The 23,154-nt window shown below is 42.6% G+C and overlaps 1 protein-coding gene across 2 annotated transcripts in view; it reads left to right on the top strand.

Moving 5' to 3' along the window:
* EIF2AK2 (eukaryotic translation initiation factor 2 alpha kinase 2) overlaps nucleotides 1-23,154 on the top strand; it is a 43,696-nt gene that overhangs the window by 10,436 nt on the left and 10,106 nt on the right. The window contains exons 3-12 of one of the 2 annotated variants that reach the window (XM_005296262.5): nucleotides 2,303-2,423; nucleotides 5,259-5,470; nucleotides 9,442-9,568; nucleotides 12,061-12,143; nucleotides 13,093-13,189; nucleotides 14,586-14,620; nucleotides 14,794-14,883; nucleotides 15,449-15,568; nucleotides 21,553-21,672; nucleotides 22,920-23,112. In XM_005296262.5, the coding sequence (XP_005296319.2) occupies nucleotides 2,303-2,423; nucleotides 5,259-5,470; nucleotides 9,442-9,568; nucleotides 12,061-12,143; nucleotides 13,093-13,189; nucleotides 14,586-14,620; nucleotides 14,794-14,883; nucleotides 15,449-15,568; nucleotides 21,553-21,672; nucleotides 22,920-23,112 (1,198 nt within the window). The remainder of the gene's footprint in view (nucleotides 1-2,302; nucleotides 2,424-5,258; nucleotides 5,471-9,441; nucleotides 9,569-12,060; nucleotides 12,144-13,092; nucleotides 13,190-14,585; nucleotides 14,621-14,793; nucleotides 14,884-15,448; nucleotides 15,569-21,552; nucleotides 21,673-22,919; nucleotides 23,113-23,154) is intronic. The other variant, XM_008174370.4, reaches the window with a different exon arrangement.

The raw sequence follows: 23,154 nt of genomic DNA, 5'->3' as shown, positions 1-23,154 counted from the left end.
GATGTGTTTTTGTCCCTCACAACTTTATTCCACTCTCTTTCCAAGGTTCATTGCTTTTGTTAGATCTTTCGGTGTTTATATCTGTGTGTAATAAAAGTCCATGTCTTGAAAATTAAATCATCTTTATTAATTCAAAGCCTGAGGGTGGTAGGGGAGGGGTAGGGAAACTGAGGCACTGGGAAGGATGTGCACGAGAGAAACACTCAAGGGTCAGACTATGGGTAGGCACAATACAGAAAAGCAGTGCACGTTACTGTGGATCATTACTAAAACAGGTTTTCAAAGCCTCCCTGAGATGGATTGCTCCACTCTCTACTCATCTTGTAGCTCTGGTATCTGGCTGCTTTAAAATTAGCAGACAGCCTGTCCACCTCCATGCCCCACCCCTGCGAAAACTTCTCTCTCTTTGCTTCACATGTATTATGAAGCACACAGCAGGCAGCTATAGCCATGGGGACAGTTTTTTTCAGCGAGGTCTAACCTAGTGAGCAAACTGCGCCAGTGACCCTTCAAATGGCCAAAGGCACATTCAACCACCATTCTGCACTTGCTGAGCCTGTTGTTGAACCACTATTTGCTACTGTCCAGATGTTTGGTGTATGGCTTCATGGGCCATGGGAGTAAAGGATAGGGTGTCTCCCAGGATCACTATGGGCATTTCAACACCACCAATGGTGATTTTTATGGTCTGGAAAGAAAGTTCCTGCTTGCAGCTTTCTGAACAGACTGTGTTCTTAAAGATGCATATGTCATATACCTTCTCAGACTATCCGGCATTGATGTCAGTAAAATACTCCCGGTGCTGCACCAGCGCTTGCAACATCATAGAAAAGTATCCCTTTCTCTTTATTTACTTTTTGGCAAGGTGGTCTGGTGCCAAGATAGGGATATGCACATCATTTATCGCCCCACTGCAGTTAGGCAACCCCATTGTGGCAAAGCCATCAAGTATGTCCTTCACATTGCATGGAATCACTACCCTCCTTAGCAGAAAGTGATTAATGGCCCTGCATAGATCACAACAACACCCACGGTGGATTACCAATTCCAAATTGATTCCCCACTGACTGGTACAAGTCTGGCATTGCAAGCTTCCACACAGCGATTGCCAGTTGCTTCTCCACTGTCAGAGCAGGTCTCATTTTAGTGTTGCTGTGCAGCGAGGCTGGGAAGAGCTCCACACGCAGTTTTGTATGTGCAAGGCCACTTTCCAGGACGTTCTGCAGCCACTGCTCGTCATCCCATACCTGCATAATGATGCGATCCCACCAGTCAGCGCATGTTTCTTGGCACCAGAGTCGGCGTTCCACCATGTTCAGTTGCTCCACGACTGACAACAGCAACTGGGAATTGTTTCATTCCATAGCTTCCAGCTGGGAATGTTCCGTGAAGCAGTTCCTCTCGCGGCCCTGGAAATACTTCAGGATAAGGCCTATGCTCACCACAATAGTGCACAGCTGAGTGGGGTCCATGTTTCTCCGGAGATGGTGTATGTCAGCTATGCCCGCCTTTTTAAAAAAAGGCATGAAATATTGTGGGCTGCCGATGAAATCAGGGGAGGGAGAAAACTGAATCATGGGACGTTAAAGCCATGTTCCCAGTCACTGCTGTGAGAGTGTTTTAGTCCTATGAGGCATTGTAAGCCTTTCCCAACCCCCCCTGCGGCGAGTTGCACCGTGGGATAGCTACCCACAGTACACTGCTCTCTGCATTGATGCAAGCGCTGCTAGTGCGGATGAGCTCCACGGACACAAAGAGTGTGGTGTGGACACGCACAGCCAATTTAATTACTGCAGCAGCTGGATGTCTATTTAAGTCGACTTCAGTTTGTAGTATAGATGTGCCCTTAGTAAAATAATGATGCAGTGGCAGACCAAGGGTGGATGTCATTTCGTTTATGTAACCAAGGCAGGCCGGCCTTCTCTTTTCCCGCAATCTGGAGCAGTGAAGAGCATCCTGGTGTTAGGCCCCTCCAAGTCCTGGACATGTATCAACAGATTCAAGCTTATCCATCGCAATCTTAATGCACTCTTCAGTGCTTTTGTAAAGCAGCTCGGTGTTTATAAATGTTATAGTATGAACATGTGATTAAGGAAGAGGGAAGATATTATTTATAAGAACACTTGAAGCTTCCAAAGAATTTTGAAAACGGGGTTTGGGAGATGATAAACACCTGAATACTTAAGTACTTGCATAACATTTCATAGTGCTCTAAAGATAAATGAACAATGGAATCTTGATAAGGTTCTTAGGCATATGCCACAATTCAGCTGTGTTCAGTGAACAGTTTTCTTTATTTCAGGTTCACTGTCATGGTTGTAATAGGTGACAGAGAGTATCCTGTAGCTACAGGTAAAAAAAAGAAAGAGGCAAAAGAAGAGGCCGCAAAGGCAGCATGGGATAGCATAGCACAGGAAAATCAAGTAAGTAAACAACATCTTTTGTTTAAAAGTAAATGATAAACTATCATTGTTTTGTTTGGGTCAGAGGGCTTTGAATGGGTCATCTTCTAATGTAGCCCCTGAATCATGGTATAGGCAATTCAAATGGTCTCTAAACTCTGAGTGACAGGTGTCTGTCTAGTCTAGAAAATCGTTAATTAATGGCAATTCTACTACATGTCAAAGCCAAAACTAAAAACCTCTAGTCCTGGTTTGTGGGACCAAAAAGCCCAACAGTGTGACTAGATATCACCTGCTCTTTTTAGAACATCCTCTTTCCTATTTGTAAAAAGACATTTTTCCAGACCAAGTGGATCTATTAGAAATTTCTCTGTTGGAAAAGAATGTCCTTTTATAACATTCCATTAGAGTTTTTTCCAGACTTTTAATTCTTTTTTATATTCTTTACAGTTATTTTTGGAAAAGATATTCACATCAGTCAAGAACATTTAAAAAAAATCAGTCTCCACATTATAGTTTAGAAAAAAATGTTTAGTTTCAGAACCACAATGGGGGGGGGGGGGAAAGTGAAAGGGATAAATTGATGCTAAATACAACCTGTTAAATTGAGGTATTACTGGAAAGGTAAATAAAATTATATTTAAAAAAAAATCTGCAAGTCTGTCATATAGACATCTTCTTCTAACAAGACTCTTCTTTTCAAAGATGTTGAATAAACATGACCCAAGAGCTAAATCCATCTTCATCTGACCATATATTGCAGAATGAAAGTGCTTCCAGGAAAATAGGCTGTAAGAAGGAGTTGTGATCTGAAAGTTCATTATAGTCCCATTTTCTAGGCATACATTTTCAAACTAAATGTCTCCAATTAAACTTTTTCATTGATCGTCTCTAAGCAACAAATTACACTTGGGGGACACAAGTGAATCCAGAATACCAAATATTAAACACTTCATGCAAGGCATATTTAATCTCTCTAGCAAGTTACATTGTATTTCTCTGTCAGTAGAGAGTGAGAGGCATTTTGTCAGACCTCACTGAATTCTCCCTTTTGAGATGTAGTGCCCTGAACTGAACAGAGCAAGATAATTAATCATTTTCATGTGGTAGTCCTGTTAAAATATGTCATTTGTGTTTATTGCAATACTCATTATTTCTCATTACTGAAATATATTACATTTATTGTTCACAATGGCCATAACTGGGGTTAAGGAGTTGAATGGTGAAGACTGTTTTATGGAGCTGCCGAGTAGAGCTGGCTGGAAAGCTTTCTTGTTTTGTTTGGTTCTCCTCACCCCAGAGGAAAATCTTGTGGATTTTGGCCAAAAATCAAAAACTGAAATATTTCAATTCTGAAATGCCACTGTGGTGCCTCCTTGGGAGTTGTAGTTTGGATGTCTCGTGTTTTGTGTAGGCTGGGATCCCTGATCAGGATTGCATCTCTTATGATGAACCATAGAATTCCTTTTGGGTCAGGGGGAGGCAGTTCATCCTGGCAGCTCAATGCCTGTGGCGCATCATGGGAGATGAAGTCTAGCTGTAGAGCCTGGCCCATAGAGGAGAATGGGAGCATGAGGTACCTGAATGACAACTTCCACAAGAGACAGAGGCTGCATTTCAGAATTGAATTATTTCAGTTTCTTCCTGACCTCCTCTTTTTAGCATTCCAGGGAGCGAGCAATATTTCTGCAAGGCCCATGTGTACTTCACAGTCCTGTATAGAATGTATATTTCTACCTGGTGCATCTCATGAATGCAATAACTGGAAGGAGGTGTTTTGCAAACAGAAAAGCGCTCTGTATTGGTTGGTGTCCAAACATGGGATGCGGAACAATGGCCTGTCATGGAAACAAATAGTCTAACTGAATAAGAACCATACTCAAAACAACAATGTTCACTAGGCCAAACCTGCACTGAGTCAAGTTCCAGTCGGAGCTTTATTTTATGTGAATGACTATTGCTTGTGGGGAAAAATGCTGGAACAAGAGGTTTAGCTACTGTAGGTTCAGTACCAGCATTACAAGTATTCCCCCTACGCTGCCTCATCCTTGAACTGCAGGGACCTCATTAAGGGGTTGGAGGAGAGTACTTCAGTCTTCAGGTACTTGCAGATACTCTCTGCAAAGAGGTTAAAAGCTGAAACTGGTGGAGATGGTGATTATCGTGTATGGATACCTAGTGAGAGCAGTTACTCACTTCAGTGGCCACAAAACAGTCATCAAATGTTAATTTGATCAGGATTCAAACTTAAATAACTGCTTGTCTTTAGATACAAAAGGCACCGAGCACAGAACTAAGGGAATTCAGCCTGACACCTACGCATCCTAATGTCATTCAATACTTGCTAGTAGGTGAAAGCCTGTGCTGTCACATGGGTCTATGCATAAAGTCATGTGTGTAAAATGGCTAAGACTTTAAACATTGAATAGTAACAGATGGTGAATCCCAGTGGTGATTGAACCTGGTCATATTCCAAATAAAAAAAGCTCTCAACTCTGCTTGTAGCTGTTTCCATCACTTTGTGCTGATTGAACAGAGATTCTAGGCTTCAGCGTGAGTCACCGGCAGGTGACAATCCTGAAATCTTCTTATATAGATTTGTTGATTATAAACTTCTTTGCAAAATCTACAATGGGATAGTAATTATCCAGGATGGCTCTCTGCTTTACAGGGCCAGTACACCCCATTAGTGGCGATTGTGAAGTGGTTTATTTTTAAAACGTGAAATGTCTATAACGGTTGGTTAAGGATTCACAACCCCTGCAGTTATACCAGCACTCTCATAATGCTCATTTGGTGCTATTTGGTAACTTCAAACCTTTCAAGCTATGCATATTTTGTATATTTATTTTGTAGACTAAACGGGCTTCACTCCCACAAACTCCACCGCCGCAACCATCGCCGCAACCACCGCCGCCGCCACCACCATCATTGCCAATAGCGTTTTCATCATTGGAAGAGATACAGCCACTTGACTATATCTCCGTGCTTACCAAATATGGACTAAAACATAACATAATGATTGACTATAAATTAGCAGATGAATCTGGACCAGCCCATAAAAAAATGTAAGATGTAGTTAATGTTGTTAATTCCTTCTGCTTCTTCTCTCTATTTGCCTGCTCTGTTGTTTCTTTTTACGTGGATGCTTTTAAATGAGTCTCCAGAACTGCAATCATGTACTTGCTGCTAAAGTCAAAGGGATCTGTCACAGTGACCTGCTTGAGGAAAGGGCATTTTTTTGTATCTGTTACTGGAATGAGATCTACCCACAATTGAAACCATAGTGGGAGGAATTAAAAGTGAATTGAATCCAGATAGCGGTGGAACTATTCCAATATCTGTTTCCTAATAACTGCTCCCAAAATAATGATATTTAGCAAGGTATATCTTCTTTAAAAATATTGACAGTTTGTGACATTGCCAGTGCATGACCCCCTAATTACTCCCTTACAAATTTCTGATCAAATCAGCTTTTGAGATTGGTTTAACAGTCCTATAAACCAAGGAATTAAACCTGTTACCATTGAAGTCACTGAGAGTTGTTACTGCTTTCATAGAGAGCGGAATAAGTTCCCAACTGCTAAAACACAATCTTCAAAGGAGAAAACATGGCTATTTGTACATTTTGAGAAGCAAAACAATTCATAAAGGAAGCCTTGCTTTCAGTCTCAGGGCTGGCTCTAGGCTTTTTGCCGCCACAAGCAAAAAATTTGCCGCAACTGCCCAAGCAAAAAAAAAAAAAAAATGCCGCCCTTGGAATTGTGCCACCCCAAGCACGTGCTTGCTTTGCTGGTGCCTAGAGATAGTCCTGTTCAGTCTTGTCCAAAGGAAGCCTCAGCAAACAGCCTTTGCTGTAGCTAGCTGGTATCTGTGCAGAAGTATGCTACTTCTGAAAAACATCTGGCAGTTGATTCCTCAGTTTCACCTTACTTCCGGATTGGGGCTTGATTCAGCAGCTTCCTAGTTTAGAAGACAACAAAACTCTTCTTTTCCTTCTGATTCTTTTTGTGGCTTCTCTAATTAAGGCTCCTTCCTTGCCTATCAGACCTTAGCTTTCAGATCCTGCTTCCAAGTCCTGGTGACTCTGGTAATCCTTAAGGGGTAGGTTTCTTTTCTCAGCCCATTGAAGGGGTTTAACCCTTTTGTGCTTCATCCAGGAATGGAGCACAGATACCCCATCACAGAGACAAAACTGAAACTTGATAGAATGATAAAACAATGGTGGCATAACTTATTACTTTTATTACAGAAGCATCCAGATGTCACTGTTATAACCATTGTCCCATTGTACAAGGCATTGTGCATTCAGTAGAAAACAACAGCCCCCGTCCCAAAGAGTTCAAAGTCTAATTGAGATTAGTCATAATAAGTGGGTGTAGATCATGAAAGAGGAATTAGGAAAGAAACAGGTAACAGTTATAAGAATACATGGTTATATAGATTAGCTATAAGCTTAACTTACAAAATTGTCAAATTTGTTTAAATAGTTGCATGAGTAGCTCCATTGACTTCAGTGGGACTACTTACGTGAGTGAAAATAAGCATGTACACATATACTGGATTGGGGCTTTCATGTAAGCTCTTTGGATCAGAGATTGTCTCTTTTTATATATTCACATCATAGTAGCCATCTTACTGTAAAATTCGAATGGAAAAAGTCGTAGTTTTTATCTCGATAGCCAGTGGAGGTAAGCCCCATGTGGGGGGACTAGTTATAGCAAGGTAAAAGCTATAGTGCATTGTTTCCACTAACAGTAGACGCTGAAATAGTTAACTTATAAAAAGACACCTTTTATTGCAGTGAATACATAGCCTTGGTTTTCTCTGCCAAGGATAGTGGGGAAGATATCTATTATTTTCAGATAATAAAGACCTATTGTTAGAGACGGTTGCCAGGTGTCCAGTTTTTGACCAGAAAATATGGTCGAAAAGGGACCCGGCAGCTCTGGTTAGCACCGCTGATCGGGCCATTAAAAGTCCGGTCAGCGACACAGCAGGGCTAAGGCACGCTCCCTACCTGGCTCCACGCGGCTCCCCGGAAGCAGCGACATGTCCCTGTAGCCCCTAGGTGGAGGGATGGCCAGGGGGTCTCTGCACGCTGTTTCCATCCTGAGCACTGGCTCCGCAGCTCCCATTGGCCAGGAACCATGACCAGTGGGAGCTGTGGGGGCGGTGCCTGCAGGCAAAGGCAGCACGCACTGTGCAGAGCTGCCTGGCCGCACCTCTACCTCAGAGCCTGTCGCTGCTTCCAGGGAGTCGCCCGAGGTAAGCGCCACCTGGAGCCTTCACCCCGCACCTTCTCCCACACCCCAACCACCTGCCCCAGCCTGGAGCTCCTTCCTGGAGCCTGCACCTCATCCTGCATCCCAGCCCTCTGTCCCAGCCCTGAGTTCCCTCCCGCACCCAAACTCCCTCCCTGACACTGCACCCCATCCTGCACCCAAACCCCCTGCCCCAGCTTGGAACCCCTTCCTGCACTCCAACCCCCTCGGCCCCAGCCCGGAGTCCCCTCCTGCACCCCAAATCCCTCACCCACCCTCCGCGTCCCAGCCTGGAGCCTCCTCCTGCACCTTGAACACCTCATCTTTGGCCCCACCCCAGAGCCCGCACTCTCAGCCCAGAGCCCTCACCCCCCTCCTGCAACCCAAACCCCTGCCCCAGTTCCGAGCCCTCTCCTGCACCCTGAACCCCTCATTTCTGGCCCCATCCCGGAGCCCACACCCCCTGCCAGAGCCCTCACCCCATCCCACAGCTCAATCCTCTGCCCTAGGCTGGTGAAAATGAGCAAGTGACTGGGGGTGGTGGAGAGTGAGTGACAGAAGGAGGGGGGAAGGAGTGAGTGGGGGCGGGGCCTTGGGGAAGGGGCAGGTAGGGTTGGGGTTCAGGGCAGGGGAAAGATGTTCGGTTTTGCTCAGTTAGAATGTTTGCAACCCTATTAGAGTGCGAGGTATCAAAAGAGGTATTGAAACAAATTGATAAATTTAAAAAGCATCAATTCATCAGCGACACATCCAACAGTTCTGAATGAATTAAAGAATGATGTGTCTGAGCTGCTAACAAAAAAAATGTAATTCATTAAAATTAGCTATTGTAGTGGAGGGTATGAATGTTGTGCTTATCTTTTTAAAAATGTGGTAGGGTAACAGGAATTTCTAACCAAAGAGCCCTAATTCATACCAGGTAAATTTTGGCTGAAATAATTAAAAATAGAATTATAAAACACCTACATGAACATGGAAAGATATGCCCTGATCTTGCAAATATGTGTGTTTAAAGGCAATGGGACTAATTGGGTTTAATGTTAAGCATGTTTATGAGAGTTTTCAGGAGCAGTGTCTTAGTTTGGAATCTATTTCCAAACTGTCTTTATAATTCTTATTACCCTGTCACAAATCCATGTTCTTTTTCTAGCAAAATGACTTGTCATAGCAGTATTTTTAAATAAAATACATTTAGTAGTTTATTCAGGGTGAGAAGTGCTTTATGTTTCAGAAATTGCTTTTTAAATTGGTAGCTTTCAAACTGACTTCAGTGCCCCTTTAAAGATAAACTTACTTAATTCAATTGTGATTTAAAAAATAACCTTATTCTTGTTTAATGCTATTAAGATTTTTCACAGAATCTGTCCTGATAAATCAAACACAGACTTTACAATTCTTCAAATAACATACTATTCTAGGCTAAGTTGTTATTACAATTTTAAATTTAAAAAATACCTTCATAAGGAAGTAGTCTTAAAATCTACATTCAGGATTTTCAAATGACTCGTAGTTTTTGGGTACCTTATTTAAGATGCTTTATGGAACTGACTCCTCAGAAAATGCTAAGGCCTATCTTCTAAAAATCAGACCCTTTTAATGCATCTCAAGTTAGACGAACAAAGTTATATTTGAAAACGTACATATGCAGAAGAATATTGAAGAACTCTATCCTTCCTAGAATCATTACTACATGACATTAGTATTCAAAATTGTTAAAATTAGAATTTGCCGTACAGGATTTATGGATTCCGTTTTATTCTCTATTATTCTTATAGATTTTCTTTTAGCTGTAAAATTGGTGATAAGATTTATGGTGAAGGCACTGGAAATGATAAAAAAGCTGCAAAACAGGCTGCTGCAAAACGTGCATATGAGCAGTTAAGATCTCAAGAAACGTCAAGGGTATGTACTGCATGTAGTCTGTATGTAAAGAGAAAAGCTTCATTTCTGGCTCATTCATTTTTGAATCAAGTTCCACCATCATTTGGTTAAAAACTAGTCTTGTTTGTTTCAGTTTGAGGGAGAAATAATCTTTGTCTCATAGATTGATGTTGGTGATGCTCCACTGTACAGTAGCTAAAATTCACAGTGTCTGTATAGTCAATAGCTTATTGTACCAAAAAATAAAATAAAATAAAATAAAAAATCTGTATCTCTAATTGCATATTTTAGTATATGGTCCTGTGAGTTATCATTCAGTTAAAGATGAATGCATATGACAAAAGAACTTATGAAAAAATATTTCACTACAATTTTCTTAAAAAGGAAACTTAACTAATATACTGAAATGGAATTCTCTCACGCATAGTACAGTGCTGCTGTACAATTACTAACAGTTTTCTTAATTATATAGTTCCTTGCACTTGTGTTGGATGTGTTTAATTTGCAAATCAGAATTATTTTTTTAATCATATGGGACCTGAGCCTGCAATGTCAGTAGAATTCAAGGGAAGTCAAGGGTGCTGAGCACCTCTTACACATGCCTAACTGTGATATCACACTTTTTGCTTTTAATCTGAAACTTCAGTGTCTCTTACTAAGTGAAAACAAAGGGATGGAAAAAGGCAAAAACTCAGTGATTACGTAGGACTAAATTTTCAGCCAGCTCTAAATTTGTAATGCAGACTTTGCATGCTCATCACTTTGCATGCCCAGTTACTATATAGATGGGGAAATTAGATGCAGAAGCCTGTTTATGCATACACTTCTATTTTTCCACATGCAAAATTGCATGTACAATTACCAGCTCTGAAAATTTTGCCCTCAACTAACGAATACTGTTTTTTGGTCCTAATTCTTAATGGGGCCTCATCCTTGCATCCCTTGTTACTCTTGCAAATGAGGGAATGTACTATAAATGTCTCCTGGATTTGTGGTCAAGATCTGGTCATAAGATATTTACAAAACTCTACTTTTGCTGATATTTATTTGCAGGTGTGAAAAAGGATGTAAAGTTTTTAAATACCTGGGGCAAAATCCTGGCCACACTAAAGTTAATGGAGAAATTCCCACTTCAATGGGGCCAGTGCCTTCAATTTCACCCCAGTGCTTTAAAGTTAAGCATGTGCATAAACTACTCCCGAGGGAATTCTGCGCCAGAATATTAAAAATTCTGCACATAATATTTTAAAATTCTGCAAATTTTATTTGTCAATAAAAAATGGGGCTCCAGCATGGCAGTGGGGAGCACAGTCCACTGGCTGCATTGAGGTGGGAGATCACTCTGGAAGTCCTCACCTCCCCTGGTACAGGGACTCGGCAGTGAGGCTGCACCCGACACTGACACAGTCCAAGGGCTGGGAGTGGTTGGGCAGGCTCAGCCTAGCAGGATCCCAAATGTGGAGGGGCTTAGTGTGGGGGGATCAAGGTGTGGGGGTGAGAGGTTTCTGTGTAGGGCAGTCTGGGTGCAGGCCGCTCAGTGGGAGATCTGGATGCACGGGGGCTCGTTGGGGGGTTCTGGGTGTAGGGGCAATGGGACTTTGCAGGGGATCTAGGTGAAGGTGGTTGGAGCTCAGCAAGGAGGTCTGGATGTGGGGAGATGGGGCTTTGTGGGAGGTGGTGTCTGGGTGCCGGTGGAGTGGGGCTTGATGGGGTGGAGATCCAGGTGCAGCTGGTTGGGGCTCAGTGGGGGTGAGAGTCTGGGTATGGAGGACTCATTGGGGGAGGGGGTCTAGGTGTAAGGCAGTAGGGCTTGTCATGGTGAAGGTTCGATGGACCTGCTTAATGGAGCACCAGCTGCTGCCAAGGGGATGCTGCATGCCGGGCGCCCTCTTCCTCCCGCAGTTCTCCTGTGCCCTTTTCCTCCCAATCTCATCCCTCCCCCTGACTCCCACATTCCCCTCCCCCTTACCCAGCCCTACCACAGGCACTCACTGTTGCACAGAAAAGAGTAAGGCTCCCAGCACCCGGAAGGGGAGCATGACTGGCACTAGGACTCAGGAGATGGCGTTCAGCTGCAGAGTCAGCAGAGCCAAGATGCAGCCTCCTTCAGTGGGAAGCTCTTCACTTGCAGAAACGATGGGGAGGGGCAGTGGCACGTAACCCTGTGTGCCCCCCATGCCTCACCTCTGTTGGGGGGGGGGATCTCCCCCAAAAGCTGCGCCCATGGTCATCCACCCCATCCCCCAATCCCTTCTGTGGCTGCCCTTTGCAGGGAAGCACAGGAATTCTTGGGGTGTGTGTGGATGTTTTGTGCGGGTGCGTAGTTGCACAGAATTCCCCCAGGAGTCATAAACACCTTCCCCAGCTGGGGCTTTAGTGTTTAATGTAGTTCCAATAACTTTTTTTGAAACTCCATTGTTTTTGTCATTTTAGAATGTTGTCATTTGTAGTAGCAAAGCTTTGACTGGTAGGTATCAGGTTTTTTTTTTCTTTTTCTTTTTATATATATACAGGCAGGGAGACACGCAGCTGTTGCCAGTTCTGCAGATTGTCTACTTAGTAATTCTAGTGGAATGTCAAGCTGGTCATCTGCAAAGTAAGTTGGAACCATTAATATTGTGATGTTTAACATAGTGCATTTGCTTATAACTGAAGAACTAGTTGAGAGCATTTTAAGCCAAATCTGTTGCTGTCTTTTCACTTGTGAATTAATCAGTTGTATTTTAAGCCTGTTTCTTTATCTACAGATCAAGAATATATTTTAATTGTGCAATTACATTTAATTTTTTTATATTTTTTGTAATATATTTTATGATACACAGATTTTTCGGCTATCCTGAATGCTTTCTTGTTGAGCATCAGTAATTATTTTAGAAGCATTTCTACTTGATGTGAAAAGAAGTGTCACTCCATTGAAGTTTTCAGAAGCCATTTTTGTATTATGACACTGCTTTGTTGAATGGATATCCATTCTTTTCAGTAATTTCTGTGTACCACATTATAATTTCTGATATACCGCTTCTCTCTTCATTCTCCATTAATCAAAAGAGGCATGAATCCAAAAAGGCACAACCTATTCATGGAGAATGAAGAGAGAAGTTGCTAGCAAAAAGAAAATTATGGTGAGAAATTTTCCAGGCTGTCCTGGGACCCCTTGGCACCAGCCTATTGTGCTTGTTGGTTAATTTGGCTCTCGTATCACCACTTTACTCTCTTTGATGCCCTGTGTAGTGTTAAAGAGCAGCTATATTCTGTACCGGTGGTGGCGTCACTGCATTGAAATGATCTCTGTACCTAATCTATTTTACCATAGTGAGAATACATTACTAACATTTATAAATCACATTGACATAATAGGATGAAATCCATTATAGAAATAAGTATTTTATAATAAAATGTGATTGAATTACAAGAATTGTGTTACAAGTGAAGTTTTGTATTTTAAATTAATTCACATAATCCTTTTTCTGTTGTATCAAGAATTGTAGTTTTAATTCAAGAATTGTTTGAAGGAGAAATATTGAAATCCATTTTTCCCCTTATAGTGGTACTGATTCTGCATCTAAAAATATGAATTCAGATGGGAGCTTGGTAAATAAAATGAATGACCTGAAAGTAGGTGAAGATTGTTCATCTTCTTGGGTACAGTATGAAAGCCTTTATTCCTCATGTTAAATTTTAGACTGTCATTATTTTACTCTTGTTCATAATGTTCACTTTTAATGAAGATGTGGATAACAGAGCTACTATCTCCAAAATATTTAAGTTGCACATAGGTAAAACTGGATACTTGAGGCTGCTAATGTCTAGATCTAATTGTTGAAGTTAGTATGTCCTCAAATACTTTGCTGGAAGTGGAATGTGGCCCTAGTGCAGAGTATAGTAGTTCCTCTTTTGAGTGGGATAAACCATTCGGCGTACACAACATGAGGTTTCTGCTCCGCACTAGCTGCCTGTTAACCTTGAACCACTCCCCAAAAGAAACATATGTGGCTTCACTCCTGCATTGTGATCTGTGTAAGTGGACTGCTGTGTCACTGACTTCATGGGGGCTAAATGCAGGTTCAGCAGTTGGCCTGTGAGGGTGACAATGCTGGATTGAGGCCTAAAACTACCAATAAATTGGAGCCTAATCTTCTGAGATTGCTTCACTCCCTCTGTTTCACCGCACGAGTTAAGAACTGCTTCCTCTAGCAGCCTGTTAGAGCCCGAGTTAGGGGAGTTTCAGAGCATAGTGCAGTATCCATTTTCTCCTCTACCCACAATGGTTATCGTTACAAAATATATCTGAATGTTATTTAAAATGTTCATTATCTTTTTACCATCATTCTCACTAAACATACGCTAGGTCAGATTTGCTGCTGGCTTAAACAGGCATACTTCCAAGGAAGTTGATGGACCTATGCTTGTACATTGAATGTAACTGATGCATGTTGTTAAGAATCATGATGTCATACTTAGAGCTGGGGGACACTTTTGGGTCAAAACTTCTTTCAGCAAAAAGTGCAGATTTGGCTATGCTGAAACGCTTCTGGAATTTGTGTCAATTTTGCTAAACTGTTTGGTGTAAAATATATACAAATATATACATATATTCTGAAAACTTGAAACCTTATTTCAGCAATTTTTAAATTAAATGTTATTTTTTCAGTTCAAAATTACTTTTCAGTTTGAAATTTCCTTTAATTTTAAAAATGTTAAAAAATGCTCAAAATAGAAATATTTAGTTTTAACTTGAACTAAATGTTCTGTTTGATCAAAATGAATTTTTCCCAACTTCTGATTCATCAAAAAGTTTGAAGAAAATAGCTTTGGGGTTTTGACAAACTCCAGGATTGCCAGCGAACTCTGAAAAATCCATTATTCGCATAGCTCTAGTAATATCCAGGTTTCATGAGGAATTTAAACTGAAGGTTGACATCAAACAGATGAGCCAGTATGGCTTTGGACAGCTGGTAGCCACATCCTAATCCATATTAGAATAATAATGATCATAATTTAAAACAGTGAATATATTTGTTTTTCTTTTTTGATATAGGCAACTCCCAAAAATGCTGCCATGAAACCAAAGAGGTGCGTAATTACTTTGCTTTTAAATATATATGTTCTGAAATTAATATTGCAAACCCAGTTTTAGTGGCTTTGATACTTGACTAAAACATGACACCAAAAATATCTCCAGGTAAATTTCTTTTCTCTATTCATTTGTTACAAGGTTTTATTGTAATTTTTCTTTTTTCCCTAAGAAGAGAGATCGCAACTAAATTGGCACCCTCATTCTCGGGTCAGCAGGTCAAGGAAGAGAAAAAAGAAAATAAGTACACTAAGGATGAAAGGTGAGAAGTAGATTTTAAGTAAGAGGTGTATAGTTATTGCAATGATGGGTTAGATTTCCCTGACTAACAGTTTTGCATGGGAGGAATTCTATTTACAAGCATATGGAAAGTGCCACTTGTGGGTGAAGTATAGGTATTTCCTATAATAAGAATGTTTATATTTGGCATTTGTGCATCTCTGTAGAATGTTTCTTCATTTTTTCCTCTACACATGAGAAATGGGTGGTGCTACAAATGTTGTAATAAAAGAAAATGGGTGGACTGCTTCTGTTCTTATGAAAATTCCAAATGTAAATGTCATAAGCATGTAAAATAGAGTAGGAATGCCTCTAATCCAGGGGTTCCCAAACTTGGTTCACTGCTTGTTCAGGGTAAGCCCCTGGCGGGCCACGAGACACTTTGTTTACCTGAGGTTTGAGTATCTCCTGTAAGATGATGCTTAGCGTCTCTCAGGAGATGTTCTGCAACTTTCAGAATCAGACTCATACTTTCCAAAATTAATGCTAGGGCTGATTGTGGCTAAAATTATTATTTTTATTATTATTATTATTTTATTATTTTAAAGACTTATCAAGGATTTTGAAGAGATAGAGCCAATTGGCAGCGGTGGATTTGGGAATGTTTTCAAAGCAAAACAAATTATTGATAAGAAGAACTATGCTGTCAAACGAGTCAAGTGTAGCGAGTAAGTACTGTACATCTGCTTGCTTTTATTTGAAAGGACACTCTCAAGCAGTTTCTGTAGATGAAACTGTTTGTTTGTAATAATCTCTTAAAAGTTTAAGTAATTTTCCTTTACAGTATTGTCCATTCTATCTGACAAATATGTTTATTCCTCTGTTCTCAGTGGAGCTGAAATGAGTGTGCTGTCTTTTGATGTTTGCTTCTCTGTGCACTAGAATTATAGTTCAGCACAGCATAGGAAACAGGATTTGTTAACTTGTGCACTCTCTTTGTTAATGTTGTGCCAATATTTAAAGAGAGAAAATGGGATGACCAGGTAATCATAGGGATATCAACCTGACATTAATCCTGGGCAAGATGATGGAGCGGACAAAGGGGCAAATGCGTTCCTTGGATGCATAAACAGGGGAATCTCGAGTAGGGACAGAGAAGTTATTTTACCTCTGTATTTGTGTGACAACCCCCAGGGTACAATCTGGACTGTGGCACTGTTGTGCCCCCTTAAGTCTCCAGCTTAGGATACCTCTCACACTGCTCTGCTAGTGAAAAGCAGCCCCTCCAGGCTTTGCTCTCACATAGCCATTAGCATGTGAGAGTCACCCCCTGCAAAGTCACATGAATGCTCTTTCAGCCCCTCATAAACAGATATAGGGCAACACCTGCATATCTCTCAGTCCCAGCCTTGCACCCCAGCAATGTGTGTTTTACACTGCTCAAGACCTTCTTGATCCATGCAAGCTCGTTAATTAGTCAGCCATTCCATCAAAGGGTAATGGATATGCACCAGCCTTTGTTAACCTGAGTAGATTCCTCAAACACTTCAGTGAACCACACTGTTTTAGATAAAACATTAAGCAAGTTTATTAACTATAGAAATGTAGATTTTAAGTGGTATAAGCCTAGAAGTCAGAATTGGCTTTTAAAAGAAATAAAAGATAAAATTGCAAGCCAATTCCTAAACTTTTTCATGTTAAGTAAAAGTTGAAGCAAACAGCTTTTCTCATCCCTCTGGATGTTGCGGGCAGTTCACAGTTCTTAATACACAGTCTGGATTCCCTTCCCAGCCTGGGACCAATTTCCCCAGTTCAAAGTCTTTCAAGCAGTTTTGTTTCAGTAGAGATGTGGGAGAACAGAGGTGTGACTGGGTGCCTGGATGAGCCACACTGAGAATGCTATACTCAGGGCAGACTGCAAGGAATAGGGCAGACAATCCCCAGAACTGGTGGTTTATTTTTCAATTAGATTAACCAAGCCAGTAACAAAACAGTTTCTGTAATACCATGCTGCTCACCAAAAAGTCAAATACAGTCCCCTTTAAGCATTCCAGCCCTTGACTCCTATCTAGATAGCCAAGTCTAATATAGTGAGAGGTTATTGAAAACCTGATTCACCATATGTGAGGTTCACCAATCCCAGAGTACTGGACACTGATCCCTAAGTCAATATGAATCTCAGATCTTACCCAATAATCATGCATGTTCCAATCCTTTAGTAACTAAAAGACTAAAGATTTAATAATAAAAGGAAAAAGAAAGAAGAGAGTTGCTGGGGTTAAAAAATCAGTATACATACAGATATGTGTAAAGTCCTTAGGTCAGTTTCATAGCAGAAATGGTGAAGCTGCTGATTTGTAAAAGTCTGCCTGGAATTAATTTAAAGAGTTATAGTCCCATAGGCACTCCAGGTACAGAGTCTGTCTTTCCATTCAGTGTTTCTCAAATGTGGCCACCAGAGGCTTTTCTTGCAGTCACAGCCTCCTGGGCTGTGGTGTGTGTGTGGGGAGGAGGGGAGTAGCAGTCCCTCCCCCTCCCTGTTGCTCCAAGATGCACTGCCAGCAGGGGTTGGGCTCTGCCCCTCCCGGAGACACCTGGGGCACAACGCTGGAGGAGCAGGCAGTCAGTGAGACTATGGGACTCAGGCTTTGGGCTTCAGCCCTGGTGTGGTGGGGCAGCAGGCTCCGTTCGCACGGCTTCAGGCTCTGTCTCCAGGCCCCACTGGGAGCTGCGATCGGCCGAACCTGCGGATGCGGCAGGTATACAAAGCGGCCCGGCCCGCCAGGGGCTTTCCCTGCACAAGCGGTGGAACAAGTTTGGGAACCACTGCCTTATAGTGATAGACTCAAAGAGCTACATAACAAATTTCTGTTCCCAATAAAGGGCTCTTCGGTCTAGCAGACAAAGATATAACAAGATCCAATGGTCAAAAGTTGAAACTAGACAAATTCAGACTGGAAATAAAGTGTAAATTTTTAACAGTGAAGAACAATTTACTATTGGAACTATTTACCAAGGGCTGTGGTGGATTCTAAGTCACTGGTAATCTTTAAATCAAGATTTGATGTTTTTTTCCAAAAGCTGTGATTTTGTTCAAAGAGGGATTATTTTATGGAAGTTCTATGGCCAGTGTTATACAGGAGGTCAAACTAGATTATCACAGTGTTCTCTTAGCACCTGGGAATCTATGAATCTGCAAAACATTTGGTAGATTGTCTATGAATGGAATGTTTTTATAAAACTTGTCAGCAGCAGACTAACGTTTAACTAACATTAAACTAACATTTAAAGGGACAGAGTCACTTTGAAAACCACATTTGTGTCTGAAAATGTTTGAACTCCCTGTACTAACCAGTAGCAATTCAGATAACTATACACTGGGTGGGGGAAATCAGCCCTCCCTATTTTTTCTTTGTGCATTTGGCAACGCTCTTTATAAAACCAGTATAATTGTTTCTTTGTCATTGTGTCACTTGCTAAAAAGACCATTATGAACCGCATCAGGGGGAGCATAAAAAAACTTTTCGGGACATTCTAATTTCTGATAAAATGCCAAGTAATATTTATTTTAAATAATCAATTAAAAAATAAGTTGTAAGTGTCTCTTTAACAAATAGTTTTAAGGATATCCTCCTCCATGTTATTTACAACAATTTCAGAGCAGTCTTTAGCCTAATTGCTTTGGTGTCCTATTTTAATGAGTATATTGTATTACTAAGTGTTCTTCAGGATATTTCTTATTTTCATTCACATTGCACTCCTGAGAAGTAAATTTAACATTTTGAACGTAAGCCCTATATGTTCCTCAAATAAAGGGTCATATTTGGGCCCCATCTGAGGTTGAAATTAATTCATTGGACAACCATACAATAATCAAGGTAGGCCCCAACTCTGCAAATAATCTTGCATATGAATAGTCTTGCTGAGCTCAGTGTATGTAGAGGGACTACTTGCAAATTAAAAGTTATATGCTGTAGTGTTTGCAGGATCAGGGTCTTTGGATGCTTAATTTCTCCAGGATCGCATCAACTCTATGCTTTGCTTATCTGTTGTGTTCTTATGACTAGATAAGGTATTAAGTACAAGAATCTGAGTTTTGTGTGTGTGTATGTGTGTGCGGGGGTTTTTCATTTCAAACATTTTGAGCAAGGCTCAAACACTTGAGTGCTCAGGATAATACAGCCAAGCACTGAGGTAAAATCGCATCTGCTCCAACACCTCAGACAGAGACCAACACCTACAAGATCTTCACCAAGCATTCTCAAAACTACAATACCTGCACAAGGAAATAAGGAAACAAATCAACAGAGCCAGACGTGTACCCAGAAGCCTCCTGCTACAAGACAAGCCCAAGAAAGAAACCAATAGAACTCCACTGGCTATCACCTACAGTCCTCAGCTTAAACCTCTCCAACGCATCATCAGTGATCTACAACCCATCCTGGACAATGATCCCTCTCTTTCACAGACCTTGGGAGGTAGGCCAGTCCTCGCCCACAGACTACCTGCCAACCTTAAGCATATTCTCACCAGCAACCACACACCGCACCATAACAACTCTAACTCAGGAACCAACCCATGCAACAAACCTCGATGCCAACTCTGCCCACATATCTACACCAGCAACACCATCACAGGACCTAACCAGATCAGCTACAACATCACCGGCTCCTTCACCTGCACGTCCACCAATGTTATATATGCCATCATGTGCCAGCAATGCTAGGGTTACCATATTTCAGCAAGCAAAAAAGAGGACGGGAGGAGCCCCGCCCTAGCCCCGCCCCTGCCCCTCCCACTTCCCGCCCCCCCAGAACCCCCAACCCTCCCCCCGTTCCTTGTCCCCTGACTGCCCCCTCCTGGGACCCCTGCCCCTAACTGCCCCCCAGGACTCCACTCCCTATCTAAGCCTCCCTGCCTCTTGTCCCCTGACTGCCCCAACCCTTATCCACACCCCCACCCCCAGACAGACCCCTGGGACTCCCACGCCCCATCCAACCACTCCCCACCCCCTGACAGCCCCCCCCAGAACTCCCAACCCATCTAAACCCCTCTGCTCCCTGTCCCCTGACTGCTCCGATCCCTCTCCGCACTCCTGCCCCCTGACAGCCCCCCCAGAACTCCCAACCCATCTAAACCCCTCTGCTCCCTGTCCCCTGACTGCTCCGATCCCTCTCCCCACTCCTGCCCCCTGACAGCTCCCCCCCAGAACTCCCAGCCCCCCACCCCCCCGCTCCTTGTCCCCTGACTGCCCCCTCCTGGGACCCCTGCTCCTAACTGCCCTCCAGAACCCCACCCCCTACCTAAGACTCGCTGTTCCTTGTCCCCTAACTGCCCCCTCCTAAGACCCCCCCAACTGCCCCCCAGGACCCTACCCCTACCTGTACCCTGACTGCCCAAAACTTTCTCCACTCCCCCCCAAAAGCCCCCCCCCCGTTTCTTGACTGCCCCCTCCAGAACCTCCCTGCCCCTTCTCCTGCCCCCTGGCCCCCTTACCCTGCTGCTCAGAACAGGGTGTTGGGCTCTGTGCGAGCCGGACACGTGGCTAAGCTCCCCAGCACAACAAAACCCGGTCCCTGGCCCTGCACAGTGCTGCCGGACCGGGCTGCAGGGGAGAGCTGCCCTTGTATCAGCACAAAGTGCTCTCGCTCCCGTTTTGCTACGCTGCATGGCAGAAACCGCTCCCAGTTGCAAAAGGGGAGGGCTGCACTTTGTGCTGATACACTTGCTCAGAATGCAGGGCGGATCCGGCTCCTCTACAGCTGCTCCGGAGTCCAGCCCGGGACTTTCCTGCAGCCCTCCCAGCCGCTCGCTCTGCTCTGCCGGGGGAGGGGGGAAATCCCGGACATTGTGAGTGCTTTACAAATTCCCCCCGGACGCTATTTTTAGCACAAAAAGGAGGACATGTCCGGGTAAATCCGGACGAATGGTAACCCTAAGCAATGCCCCTCTGCTATGTACATTGGCCAAACTGGACAGTCACTACGTAAAAGGATAAATGGACACAAGTCAGATATCAGGAATGGCAATATACAAAAACCTGTAGGAGAACACTTCAACCTCCCTGGCCACACAATAGCAGATGTAAAGGTAGCCATCTTACAGCAAAAAAACTTCAGGACCAGACTCCAAAGAGAAACTGCTGAGCTTCAGTTCATTTGCAAATTTGACACCATCAGATCAGGATTAAACAAAGACTGTGAATGGCTATCCAACTACAGAAGCAGTTTCTCCTCCCTTGGTGTTCACACTTCACCTGCTAGCAGAGGACCTCACCCTCCCTGATTGAACTAACCTCGTTATCTCCAGACTGATTCTTGCCAGCATATTTATACCTGCCCCTGGAAATTTCCATTAGATGCATCCAACGAAGTGGGCATTCACCCACGAAAGCTTATGCTCCAATACATCTGTTAGTCTTAAAGGTGCCACAGGATTCTCTGTTGCTTTTTACAGGATAATAGAGCAGACAATAGGCAAAACACAAGAACAGCCTGGCAAACAAAACACAGCTAGTAGATATAATTTTCAGCTTCTCTTTCAAAATTAAACATTAATATTGACTTTTAAAATATTCAAAATAGAGATACTTAATCCTGAAGATTACTACTGCTGCTTGATATCCTGTCTTCAATTAATCTTATTGTTCATTTTATTAAGAAGTATCAGTTCTTCAGTGTTGTGTAATGAGAATTTTTCTTTGTTTATTTAGTAAAGTACAGCGTGAGGTACAAGCACTAGCAGATCTTGAGCATGAAAACATCATACGGTATTACACCTCTTGGACTGGGAAAGACTATCTCAATTTTGAGGACAGTTCAAGCCTTTCAAGGTAAATAAATATGAATTCTGTAGTGTAATCAATGGTTCTTTAACTGGAATAATCAGATTATTTTTTCCCTATTGCAGATGTGTGGCAAAAAATGAGTGAATTGCAGATCCCTACACTTATATTTTTTCCAGCTAATAAAAGAAGAAAGAACATGAAAAATATTTAACATCAGGCAGTATGCTTAATGAAAGATATACATGTATATCTCCTTTTGGTTGATGAATTGCCACTTTTTTGGTGAACAGTATGTGTTGCAGATATGTACACTGATATTTAGGCCTAATTTGGAATGATGTCTTATATTGAAGCCAAATCACTATTAGGATCTTCAGCAAGTGAGGGAGATGGTATTTGCACTGGGATTAAAATGCAGGAGTTATTTGTTCTCAAACCTGAGTTTCACTCACTAGATCATGCCCTTGTCCCATGCTATTGTTCTGCCCCACCTTGTGGCCAGAGAGCCCACTGGCTGCTCCGCAGAAGAGCTGACTTAGAGCATGTCTACACTACATCCCTAAGTCGACCTCTGTTAGGTCGATTTACAGCCACTGCAGTAATTACGGTCCACACTACCCTCCTTCTGTCAGTGGTGCATGTCCTCTCTAGCAGTGTTTCCACCAACTGAAGAGGGGCATTGTGGGGGGCTGACGGCCAAGCATCTAAGCTCCGCATAGCTCCCCACTGGGAGCCCAGCTGTCCCCCTCCCCCGGGCTCTCGGCTCCCTGCTGAGAGGCTTCTCAGCTCCCGGAGCAGGGAGCCTTTGGGCGCAGGGGGCTCCAGCATGGAGCTGTGAAATTGACAAGACAGCCAACAGCTGATGTAAGTAACGCAGTGTCTACGTAGACACTGCATTGTCTTAACTACACTGACATAAGTGCTATGCCTCTTGTGGAGATGGAGTTATGTCAGTGTAGTGTAGTGTAGGGCACTTACTTTGGCGGGACAAAGCTGTAGTGTATACACTGGCATAATTAGGTTGAGGTAAGTTGCCTTATGTCAGCCTAACTGTGTAGAACAGGCTTCGGTGGCAGGCAGCTGGCTGTTTAGGAGCTAGATTGACTCCAGTGCCATCACTAGTAGCCCCAAGCCTACCTGGAGTGGGCCTAAAAAATTAGGGACTTTTGGCCACGATTGTGGGGGCCTGCAGCCAAATGAAAGGTTGGAAATCAGCAAACCATTGAGCCAACTACTTAGGAACAATTGTGTAGTGCTGTTTTTAATACTGTGATTTAATTTTACTCTTACAGAGTGAGGCCAGATTTGCTGTGTGATTGCCTTTTTATCCAAATGGAATTCTGTGAGAAAGGAACACTGGAGGGCTGGATTAATGAAAAGAGAGGGAAGGAAAATTACCAGGATGAGTCTCTCATCAAATTTAGACAAATAGTGACAGGAGTGGAATATATTCATTCTAAAGGGTTTATTCACAGAGACCTCAAGGTAAGCAGAACAGATGATTATTGTGTGGGTGGACAGATGTAA

The sequence above is a fragment of the Chrysemys picta genome, chromosome 3 (genome assembly GCF_011386835.1).
Source record: "Chrysemys picta bellii isolate R12L10 chromosome 3, ASM1138683v2, whole genome shotgun sequence".
NCBI lineage: Eukaryota > Metazoa > Chordata > Testudines > Emydidae > Chrysemys > Chrysemys picta.
The sequence above is the reverse complement of the archived record's forward strand: the minus strand, read 5'-3'. Positions and strand labels throughout refer to the sequence as shown.